The sequence below is a fragment of the Colossoma macropomum genome, unplaced genomic scaffold (assembly GCF_904425465.1).
Source record: "Colossoma macropomum unplaced genomic scaffold, Colossoma_macropomum, whole genome shotgun sequence".
Classification (NCBI taxonomy): domain Eukaryota; kingdom Metazoa; phylum Chordata; class Actinopteri; order Characiformes; family Serrasalmidae; genus Colossoma; species Colossoma macropomum.
In genome coordinates this window covers 3,423,217-3,435,685 of record NW_023494805.1, presented here as the reverse complement: position 1 = coordinate 3,435,685, position 12,469 = coordinate 3,423,217, and the positions used below count along the sequence as shown (strand labels likewise).

The window sequence follows — 12,469 nt, the reverse complement described above, 5'->3', positions numbered from 1 at the left end:
CAAACTTTTGTAAGTTCATCACATATGTAGGAACCGTGGGGTGGGAGGGAGGGAGGGAGGGAGTTTGGGGGGAGAGCATTTATTTGTATGTGTGTTGTCATTGTATGTCTTGTTTTCAGTTTAGTATTAAAAATAAAAGTTGTTCACAAACAATGGGGGACCCACACTAAGAAATTCTGAAATTCATGTTAAAATTTCAAAAATTCTGCTTTTCACTCAGATTGTTATAATTGTATCATTTGTCTTGGAAAATTCTGTATTAAATTAGAAGGGAATGGAAGCATCTTCAGTAGCTGTCTCAGATATTTGGACCCCACTGTATGTGTTTAATTGAGTAGTTTGGCAATAAACAAGTAAATATACACAAATTATACCAAATGAAAAGACAGGTACATTAAATTTCGCATTAAAATGTTAATTAAAACATCTTTTTGCAGAACTGTACCTACTGTGTATTTATTTCTTCTTCTGACAGGATATAGTTGAGGTTTGCTGATGCCTTTGTGTTTTTCAGATGTGTGGTGTTCAACAACAGAGGCGTGTCTGGTGAGAAGCTGCTGGTAAGAATGCAACTTCCTGTTTTTGTTCCTCACAATAGGGTTACACTAAAAAAAACAGGCAGGTCTCGAGTGGGACTTGCTTACAGACTAGGAGTCACATGATGGGGTCCAGCCTATGTTAAACCCTACATACACCCACACCCACACCCACACACTCACACACACACACACACACACACACACTACCTTCATGCAAAATAGCCTTTTCTAAAATCTGTGTATGTTCATCTTCATTTCTAACTCTTATTTATTATTTATATGCTATGCTAAGAGAGCCAAGGCAGCTCACTAGTGATGAAATGAAAACTGGTGAAAGCTTTTATATTAAATGTAATGTAACAATCAAGACAGTCAATATGCTACAAACTAATGCTAGCTAAGTAAGTCAAGGTCAGCTTTTTTAACTGCCCACCTGCTCGGATATGTCCTCATCCTCCTTAAGCAGCTTTTTCATTCTTGTTTTCACGGTGCAAAGTTGTTTTTTGCAGTTTGTGCCGCTGCTGTTCATCTTCACATAATGTACGTATGAAAATTGTTACATTGGTAATGCAGAAAAACAGTAATGGACTCTGTAGAGCTGCCTGTTGTGTTAACCAGCGCCAGATTTACACCGGCACACTGAATTTGATACGCTGCTCTCTCAAGGGTGATGTTAGCTTCTCATTGGAATTTCTGTTCCACCTTAAGTAGTGCAGCACTATGATAAAGATTTATGATAAGGCATACAGGGTTTAAGGTCTACCTGGTGAAATGCCCCATATAGTAGTATAAGTATTGTATACACCGATCAGGCATAACATTCTGACCACCTCCTTGTTTCTACACTCATTGTCCATTTTATCAGCTCCACTTACTATATAGGGTCACTTTGTAGTTCTACAGTTACAGACTGTAGTCCATCTGTTTCTCTGTATACTTTGTTAGCCCCCTTTTACCCTGTTCTTCAGTGGTCAGGACCTCCATGGACCCTCACAGAGCAGGTACTATTTGGGTGGTGGGTCATTCTCAGCACTGCAGTAACACTGACGTGGTGGTGGTGTGTTAGTGTGTGTTGCGCTGGTCTGAGTGGATCAGACACAGCAGTGCTGCTGGAGTTTTTTAAACACCTCAGTGTCACTGCTGGACTGAGAATAGTCCACCAACCAAAAATATCCAGCCAACAGCGTCCTGTGACCACTGATGAAGGACTAGAGGATGACCAACACACACTGTGCTGCAGCAGATGAGCTGTCGTCTGACTTTACATCTACAAGGTGGACTGACAAGGTAGGAGTGTCTAATAGAGTGGACAGTGAGTGGACACAGTGTTTAAAAACTCCAGCAGCACTACCGTGTCTGATCCACTCAGACCAGCACCACACACACTAACACATCAGTGTTACTGCAGTGCTGAGAATGATCCACCACCCAAATAGTACCTGCTCTGTGAGGGTCCATGGGGGTCCTGACCACTGAAGAACAGGGTAAAAGGGGGCTAACAAAGTATCAGAGAAACAGATGGACTACAGTCTGTAACTGTAGAACTACAAAGTGCACCTATATAGTAAGTGGAGCTGATAAAATGGACAATGAGCGTAGAAACAAGGCGGTGGTCAGAATGTTATGCCTGATCAGTGTGTGTATTATAGATATACATGTATATGTAGAGAGAGAGAGAGAGGACAGAGCGAGAGAGACTCAGACAGTGTTTGTGTTTGTAGTTAGAGATTAGATTACAGGTACACACAGTTCCCCCCTCGTCCTACATAAATGACCTCACACACAGAGTAAGAGATAAACACACACACACAATGAAATCAGTCCCACTGTAGAAAGCCCTGCTGAGGTACACAGTTAAAAAAGATGGTTCTTCAAGGGTTCTTTAGTAAAGAAAATGGGCCTATAAAGAACCATGAACACTCAAAGAACGCTTTGCATGATTAAATGGTTCTTTGCATCGTAAAAGCGTTCTTCAGATTGAGGAAGATTGTGGTGTAGATGGTTCTATATAGCCCCTTTTTGCAAAGGGGTTCTATACAGCACCCAAAAGGGTTCTTCTATTGTTTCAAGCTTAACGTCATAACAATAGAAGAAACCTTTTTGGTGCTACATAGAATCCTTTTCAAAAAGGTTCTGAAGAACCCTTTCATGATGCAAAGAACCCTTTAATCATGCAAAGTGTTCACGGTTCTTCATAGAATCATTTTCTTTACTAAAGAACCCTTGAAGAACCATCTTTTTTGAGAGTGTAAAGTTCGTTTTTTACCTAGTCGAGTTGACTGAAGGTGTATTTCCTTTTACTGATATGATGTGCATGGAAGACTATTGTATAATCGCAAATAACATCACAGCAGTGGTGTACTAATCTGTGTGCACACATGTATGCGCACAGATTAGTGACCACCATAGGGACCACCTGGGATGACATAGTAGCCTACTAACACCTTAGCAACCACCTGGAATACCATAACAATGGCCTAGCTACACGTTAGGAACCACCTATGGTTACCATAGCAAAGGTCTAGTAACACCTTAGCAACCACCTGAGATACCACAGCAAAGGCCTTGTAACACCTTAGCAACTACCTGGGATAACATAGAAATGGTCTAACATTACCTTAGTAACCACCTGGAATACCACAGCAAAGGCCCTGTAACACCTTAGCAACCATCTGGGATAACACAGTGGTGTAGTAACACCTTAGTAACCACCTGGGATACCCTAGCAAAGGCCTAGTAACACCTTAGCAACCACCCAGGATCACACAGCAAAGGCCTTGTTACACCTTAGCAACCATCTGGGATAACAGTGGTGTAGTAACACCTTAGTAACCACCTGGGATACCCTAGCAAAGGCCTAGTAACACCTTAGCAACCACCCAGGATCACACAGCAAAGGCCTTGTTACACCTTAGCAACCATCTGGGATAGCATAGTGGTGTAGTAACGCCTTACTAACCAACTGGGATAATATAGCAAAGGCCTTGTAACACCTTAGCAACCACCTGAGATAACAGTGGTGTAGTAACACCTTAGTAACCACCTGAGATACCATAGCAAAGGCCTTGTAACACCTTAGCAACCACCTGGGATAATATAATGGTGTAGTAACACCTTAGTAACCACCTGAGATACCATAGCAAAGGCCTTGTAACACCTCAGTAGCCACCTGGAATAATATAGAAATAGCCTAGTAACACCTTAGCAACCACCTGGAATACAGTAGCAAAGGCCTAGCAGCACCTTAGTAACCACCTGAGATACAATAACAAAGGCCTAGTAACACCTTAATAGCCACCTGGGATAACATAGAAATAGCCTAGTAACACCTTAGCAACCACTTGGAATACAGTAGCAAAGGCCTAACAGCACCTTAGTAACCACCTGCGATACAATAGCAAAGGCCTAGTAACACCTTAATAGCCATCTGGGATAACATAGAAATAGCCTAGTAACACCTTAGTAACCACTTGGGATACCATAGCAAAGGCCTAGTAACACCTTAGCAGCCATTGTTGAGAACATAGCAACACCTTAGCAACCACCTGGGATGTCAGAGCTGCAGGTTTGTCAAGCCAAGTTAAAGTTTGTTCATAGACATTCGTTTTAGTTCATTATGCGTCAATGTAATTAATTATGTGCTTGTAAATAATTATGTGCCATAATTTGAATGCATCGCAAAACAGCAACATAAACAAAGCAGAACTTGCTCAGACGACCACTTTCTCTCCAGCTCTTTGCTACTGTAGTCTCTATGATGAGAGGAATGTCTGGTCTCAGTGCATCATTACAACAAACACCTGATCAGAGTCAACATTCGACCTTTTTGCTCCCGAGTGGCGCAACTGTCTAAGCGTTGGCCCTGTCATCAGGAGATCGCGAGTTCGATCCCTGGTGATGCTACAGCCGTCCGTAGCCGGGAGTCCCACAGTTGGCCTCGCTCTCTCTGGGTGGGTAGGATGGCCCCCCTCTCCCCCATCACTCAGCGCGATGCTAGTCAGCGCAGGCGTCTGTTAGCTGACGTAACAGATCTGGCGGTTGGCGCTTTCCTCCGAGCGCGTTCGGCTGTCCAGTGACGTTGCGTGAGCGGCAGTTCGAAAAGAAGCGGTGGTTGGCTTCACAGGTCTCGGAGGAAGCCTGTGTTAGCCTTCACCCTCCTAACGTTGATAGCATCGTGTGATTGGGGGAGACCTAGGTAGCGGGTGGAATTGGAGACGACTAAATTGGGGAGAAAATCGGGTAAAATTTGACCTTTTTGAGGTAAATTAAACATATTTTAACATATATCTAATTTGCTCTGAATGAACGGGTCATTTTCCGCACAGTGTGAGTGTTGTTGAGGATGGAGCTGCAGGATTAGCTGAGTGAGTGAGCTGAGAGTAAAATGCTGGTGCAGTGGGGTCACTTCAGGTCCAGCTGGTCCACTGCAGTTCACTCCGTAATGCTAACGTTAATATACTGCCCCTCTGATAACACTAAATACGTACACTGGATCACAAACCGGAGGTGACAATTGAGATATGGCTGGAACTTTTTGGAAAGAAAGAACTAATTTTAATATAATATAATGATGTCTAATCATTTTCAAAACTGACCACTGGTCATAGCTCTAATTTTTGTTGCTGGTGTTTGTCATGTTGATTGGAAATCTCAGCTCTTATGAACAGTTCTAGTTAATGTTCCACATGATTAAGAGGCAGCTGGAACTGTCATTATAACTGATTAGTTATGTTGGCTTGGAAAAAGATGAGCTAGAACCACTGAACCTTGCAGGATGATAGAACCTACATCCAAAGGAAATCGGGCGTACAGTTTTCATACGGCACTTTTTCCCCACTCCTATAACTCGAGTTTAAAAGCGTTTAAAAATATAACAGCAGTGTTAAATGTGTTCTGCTGTTCTGTGTTCAGGTAATGAATTTATTCTTTTACATCAAAAATGTTTCAGCATTTATAAATTATGATTTTATTCAAACGCTCCATATTAACCCATTCATTGTGGACTCGCTCAGGAGCGCCCTCTAGTGTTTGAGAAACCATTACAGAGTGGTAATTCTTCTCTCTACAAGCTCTCTGGCAAAACATCAGTATTCTGGTGATTGTGAATGGTGATTGGAGGATTGAGGACGTTCAGTCACGTAATTTCCCACGGGATTCTGGGACATGGAGTCCATGTGTGAGTCGGCGCTAGACGGATGCGTGAAAGAAGTTGCTAAAAGGTCTGGGAAAATCAGTGCAAACAGTTTTATCATGTTTGAACTAGATATTGATGAAAATAAATATACTTTGTCAGATACTGGCACATTTATTTTTGACCGCAGTGTAGAACAATATTTATATAGATATAGATATATTTCAGTCTGGCTGTACTTCAGCCTGGCTGTCTCTCACTGTGAGTTGTTTAGATGCAGTTCTGTATTTCAGCCACTTAATACAGATGAAAATAATATAGGAGTGAATTCTGTGACTCAGTAATCAAAAACAAAAGGTCTCCAGGTTGAACTGGGTGAAATATCTTATTGCTGTCAAAATGCAGAGATGGCTTTGCTATTGGAACACGAGACCAGGACTAAATGCATGTTGTACTTGGAGCAGTTTAGACACGTAAAATGTCTGTGCTGCGTTTTACCCTCGTTAGTTCTTGCTAAGCCCTGCAGCTTTTATGTGCCGTGCTGTATTTCTGAGTTATGCAGCAGCACATATGTAATATTTAATCCCTGCTTTGTGCCCAGAGGATTAGGTTTGTAGAGGGAAACCTGCTGTGCTCACTCACATTTGTAGATATATCTTCAGCTTTTATATCTTTTATGTCAAACTGTTGTTAAAGGACCCTGCGATGGACTGGCGACCTGTCCAGGGTGTATCCGCCCAGTGACAGCTGGAATAGGCTCCAGCACCCCACCGCGACCCAGAAGGATAAGCGGTTTAGATGGTGTGTGTGTGTGTGTGTGTGTGTGTGTGAAAGGAATGCTTTAATACTTGCTAATCTGGCTAAACAGTCAATAAGAGCTGGTGGGGTCAGTTAGCATGACCACATTTCTGCAGTACTACGCGACTGTTCGTTATTATGTGTGCTAGCATTGTTTAAAAGCTTGTTTTATTTTTCTACGATATTCACAAAGCCCACTGTTGCATTTCTGTTTTAGAATATCTACTGATGTAAACTCTTAAATAAATAAGGAAATAAAATAAAAACAATCAAAAATGAAAAAAATACAATCATTATAAAATAATAACACTGCTTCATTTAGATAAAATACAATTATAAATTAAAGTAAATGATAGTAACATAAAGTAGTGGGAAACAAATGCATAAAACAAAAAGTAGAAATAATTACAATTAAATTAAAAGTCAATTATGGTAAAAACAGAAAACAGGTGTATGAAATAAAATTGTGTTAATAAATTAATAAAACAAATTAAAATAAAATATGGCTAAAACTAAAATAATAAAATCTATAAAAAAAATTAAACCAAAAAGAATAAAGAAATAATTTTAGATTTTATGTGCCATGATATATTTCAGAATTGAAGTTAGAATTAAGACTTTTTTAAAGACTTGAACTAGAATTAAGACTTTTTTAAGAATTGAGTTAGAATTAAGACTTTTTCAAAGACTTGAACTAGGATTAAGACTTTTTTAAAGACTTGAGCTAGGATTAAGACTTTTTTAAAGACCTGAACTAGAATTAAGACTTATGTAAAGACTTGAGCTAGAATTAAGACTTTTTTTAGAGACTTGAGTTAGAATTAAGACTTATGTAAAGACTTGAACTAGGATTAAGACTTTTTTAAAGACTTGAACTAGGATTAAGACTTTTTTAAAGACTTGAACTAGAATTAAGACTTTTTTAAGAATTGAGTTAGAATTAAGACTTTTTTAGAGACTTGAACTAGAATTAAGACTTTTTCAAAGACTTGAACTAGGATTAAGACTTTTTTAAAGACTTGAGCTAGGATTAAGACTTTTTTAAAGACCTGAACTAGAATTAAGACTTATGTAAAGACTTGAGCTAGGATTAAGACTTATGTAAAGACTTGAACTAGAATTAAGACTTTTTTTAAAGACCTGAACTAGGATTAAGACTTTTTTAAAGACCTGAACTAGAATTAAGACTTTTTTAAAGACTTGAACTAGGATTAAGACTTTTTTAAAGACTTGAATTAGGATTAAGACTCTCCCGCTGCGGTTCTTGTGGTGCTGTTTGGAGTGTTCAGCATGCGTGAGCTGCTCTTGTTCTGTGGTCACTTCGAGTGAATGTGTGTCATTGTGTTTAATAGGGCAGTGGGCTAACGCTCCCATTCCCGCTCTGGACAGAGTGTTCAGGCTCTGGACATTCTGAATGCTGCTTTGGTCAGGAGCAGCTCTGATGTGGGCGTGACCTTGTGACCCTGATTAACCGGAACAGCAGCAGTGAGTCAGTTGCGTTTCTGTAAGAGCTGTCTGTGTATTAACGAAGCCCTGAGCCGAACGCTGCAGTAGCCTCTGTATAGACTGTAATATTGGATGTGTTAAATTGAGTGAGTGCTGACCTGCCTTTCTCTCTCTCTCCCTCTCTCTGTGCTAATGAACTCCTAATGAGCCTCTCAAGTTCCCCAAGATTCTGACCAAAGCGTGTGATGTCCAGCAACCTATCAGGCATGAACGACCTACTTTCTTAATCTCTGAACTTTATGCTTGAAAAATGTGCCCCGTGCTGCCCTGAGAGGACATGTACAACTGAGAAAGTCCAGGACTGTAGAGTTCACTTTAATCAAAGCAGCTTTTAACCCCTTAAAATCAGACATTATTCAGCAGTGAGGAGCCATCAGGTCCTTATAGACCTTCAAAGAAAGCCTAATGATTTCTGTGAAATAGAAAAATACATGGCTGTCATTTAAATTGATTTTTATTAAATAAAGTCATCACGCTTGTTTTATTTAAACTAAGTATTGTAGCAATATTCTTATTTCATTAAGTTTTGGTTGGAAAGAAAAAGGCTACAATTTTTAAAACACCCAACAGAAAATGATCCAATCAGGACTGTTTTCTCTGTGGTATCTAGGTAGATACAGCCAAGCAAGCTCTCCCATTGGTTAGGAGCTGGATGAAGGCCTTACACTTTAGATTAACTACCAACATAACTAAGAACTACCAAAGAAATCAACCAATCACGTTTTGATTTACAACAGGACCAATTTAGAGGGAAAAAAAATAGTCTGGAAGTTCTAGATACGTCACTGACTGTCTAAGCAGGTTTCAGTCAGTTGCTAGGAATGGAAAACAGCAGCGGCAGCAGCAGCTCTATGGCAGGACTCAATAGTGTCGTATACAAGGTGAAATATACAGTCTTACAGTTTATACAGTCGTATGCAAGAGTTTAAATACCTCTGGTCAAATGTAAACGTGTTGATTTTCTAAGTGAAAGTAAGTTAACACACTTGAATGCGGCATTTTGTCTACTAATTTCAGCGCAAACTTTATATCTATTTGCTAATTTGCTTTATTTGTTTAACATATTGATAAAAGATTCAATCTAAAGGGTGCCAAAACATTTGCACAGGCCTTAATTTTCCACAATATGTTAAATTCAGTAAATAAACAGTAATTGTGTATGAAAATGTGCAGTTGTGTACCAACATGTACATTTGACCAGGGGTGCCTAAACTTTAGACTGCATGTTAATGTCTGTTAGAAGTAAAACATGTGGAATGTCTTTTATGGGCTTCAAATGTCTGAGCTTGGTTTGTTAGCTTAGTGCTAACATACTACTACAATCCCATAAGGGTGCTAAGAAAAAAATAGCATTAGCAGAGGTGCTTTTATTTCCTTGTTTTTGACCAAATTTTGATGTTTACAGCCCAAAATGAAGGACGAGCGCTAATAGTCACGGTTCATTACTGTTATTCAGCAACTACATGGAAAATATTGTGAAGTATGAAAAGTGAACATTTATTATGTTCTGATTTTTAGAAACTTGTTTTATTTTCACAAAACCCACTGTTGCATTTCTGTTTTAGAATATCTACTGATGTAAATTCTTAAACAAAGAAAGAAAAAAATAATCAAAAAATGAAATAAAAAATACAATTTCATTATAAAATAATAAAATACAGTTATAGTGATAGGGTGCTAAGAAAAAATTAGCATTAGCAGAGGTGTTTTTATTTCCTTGTTTTTGACCAAATTTTGACGTTTAGGGCCCAAAATGAAGGACAAGCGCTAATAGTTATGGTTCATTACTGTTATTCAGTAACTACATGGAAAACATTGTGAAGTATTTTTAAGTTATAGTAGTAAGGAGTGGAAGTCCGGACCCCTCAGTAGGTCTTGTTGACGGCTAACAGTGCTGTGTAAAGGATCAGCTTAGCATAGAATCTAATTGAAGACATAAATTTTCCTTTTCCCCAAATGTGGTCAGACAGTATTTGGTGTCAGAAGTTTGCTTCTTCAGTTGGAGCTACACTGACATGGTCTCTGTCGCTGTATGACACACTGTTATCTACAAACATGACCAAACATGTTTTAGCCTAGCTAAAAACAGTAGCAGCAGCCATTATTAAGCTATGTCTATAGATCACAGTGAGTCATACAGTGCCAGAAACCACATAATGAAGACTGTTAGAGACACTGAACTCCTCCACACAGTCTGAGGAGACGTGTGAGATTTAGATATACCGTTAGCACCATGCTAATTGGTATGGTACAGGCTTCCATTACTTGTTAGCTACATTAGCCTCGGAGCTCCAGGGCTAAAAGTCTAAAGTCTGATTATTCATTCAGTGGCACTGAGAATCTCAGCGCAGCGTGTTTGTAAACTGCCTGTTTTTACAGTTGACAGATTTCTGTTCACCTCATGATGGAAGCTAAATCCTCTCTGGAGTCAGAGCACGTCATAAATATGCATGAGATGCAGATTCTCGGACATGATACCGTCATGAATATTTATGAGCCGCATCTCTAACCACCTGAAACTAACTTGTATAATTCTGGTCTACAGTAAGGGTGGGCAATGTGGCAAACATGTTGAATCTCTATACTTTTCGTTTTTAGCTGTTTGGCTCTATTTACTCCCCTTCATTGAGGACTCGCTCGCAGGCGCCCTCTGCTGTTCTGCAGTCGTGTTTTTGATCTAACGGGGGAAATAGGAAGTGGCCAGGCTCCTCATAAACCAGCTCTGGTTTTGCACCTGTTCTATGTGTAATATGACCAGTCTAGTTTAGATTAAAAGGCTGGGCTTTAGATTAGGTTAGTTGCGAGGTACTGCTTCTCACAGTAGAACTACTGAGCTTTTCCTGTTTGCCACGATATATACAGAACAATTTTTAATTTTTCTGATATTTAATAAGTTGGAACAGACAAAACAGATTGTGTCATGCCATTTATAAAAATACTGTAAGAACAACAACAACAACAACAACAACAACAACAACAATAAAAATAATGAATCTTCAGCTACAATAATTTTGATTTAATGTTTTAAAAACTGCACTAAATCCAGTTAAACAAGTGCAGTTATGCTCACTACGTAATGAAACGTAGTTAGTCAGTGTTCTTTAAATACTGACGATATACATGATTTGCTCAGAAAAGCACATTGTGACATAATTTATCACAATAGTGATTACATATCGTCACATTGCCCAGCCCTATTGCGAAGACAAGATGTGGTCAGTGACTGAAGCAAGATAACGTCTGTCCCTCAAAACTGATGGACGTACAGCTTTTAAGAAATATTTTTAATGAAATATTTCAGTTTTCAGTAACTTTTATAACACTTATTTAAAGAAATAGTGATATTGTACTGTCAGTGTTTTTGCCATTATTAGTGACAATTTGGGGGCTAATAAAAATTATGGATGAGGAGGTGGAGAAAAGGAGGGAGCTGCTTGACCGTTCCTCTAAATTTGGTACTAAAAACTATAGCAGTAACATTCCACATAGCAGGAATGGTTTGTTCAGCTGCATCATCTATTCAGGTTAGCCATGTTATTAATGTTAGCCGTTTGCCTGTGATCTGATATACGCCGCTGATACCACTCATGTTCCGCTGCTTCAAAAGAGAGGTCTTGTTTTTGATGCACATTGGTGCCTTAACTTTATCTGATACACACCAGGGCTGCTCAAGATATCGTTCATCATTATCTCGGGAGGCTGCAATACACAGAGTCCTCTAACCAATCAGTGTTTTTAACTATGAGCTGGTTGCATTTCCTGCTTATCAACATCCAAGTCATCCCAAATGTTCAGTCATGTTGAGGTCTGGACTCGACATCATCGGTTATTTCCTTTTCTCAGTGAAGGTTTCAGCATCTTTTCACACCCATAGACCTGCTCTGTTTTCACACATGTGCAGACTGAGAGAAACGAAAGAAATCAGAGTAAGAGTTTTCATGCACTGAAAAAAACACTACTGAGCTCAAATCCAGCCTCTTCATCAGATTTCTTAATCGGATTTCTAGACCTTAATCCGATGTAAGAAATCAAAGTTTACACAAGAACTTGAATAATCTTTTCACTGTGTTTACATGAATTTAGTAATCCGATCATAACCAGATTACCGCAGTTATCTGATTATTTAAGTGCTCACGTCAACTTCGATTTCTTACATTGGATTAAGGTCTAGAAATCCGAGTAAGAAATCTGATAGAGGCTGGATTTGAGCTCAGTAGTGTTTTTTTCAGTGCATGTTAACTCTTACTCTGATTTCTTTCGTTTCTCTCAGTCTGAGCAAGTGTGAAAACAGAGCGCTGTCCCAGAAACAGCGAGCAGCGTTTATCACAGCACCCGCGAGACCAACACAGCACTTTTGGAGCGACGCTGAAACCGACTGCATGCTTGAAGAATTTAAATGTTCTTTCATGACGACTTTTACATTACATTTACGTCACGTCTTCTTCTGTGAGCTGATTGTAACGCAGAAATCTGATTACTGTCTGACTCATGTAGA

At 39.3% G+C, this 12,469-nt stretch overlaps 1 protein-coding gene across 1 annotated transcript in view; it reads left to right on the top strand.

The window, feature by feature from the left end:
- Nucleotides 1-12,469, top strand: part of abhd3 (abhydrolase domain containing 3, phospholipase) — a 46,500-nt gene that overhangs the window by 21,075 nt on the left and 12,956 nt on the right. Inside the window, 1 exon segment of the mRNA XM_036596566.1 lies at nt 515-560. Within this exon segment, the coding sequence (XP_036452459.1) occupies nt 515-560 (46 nt within the window).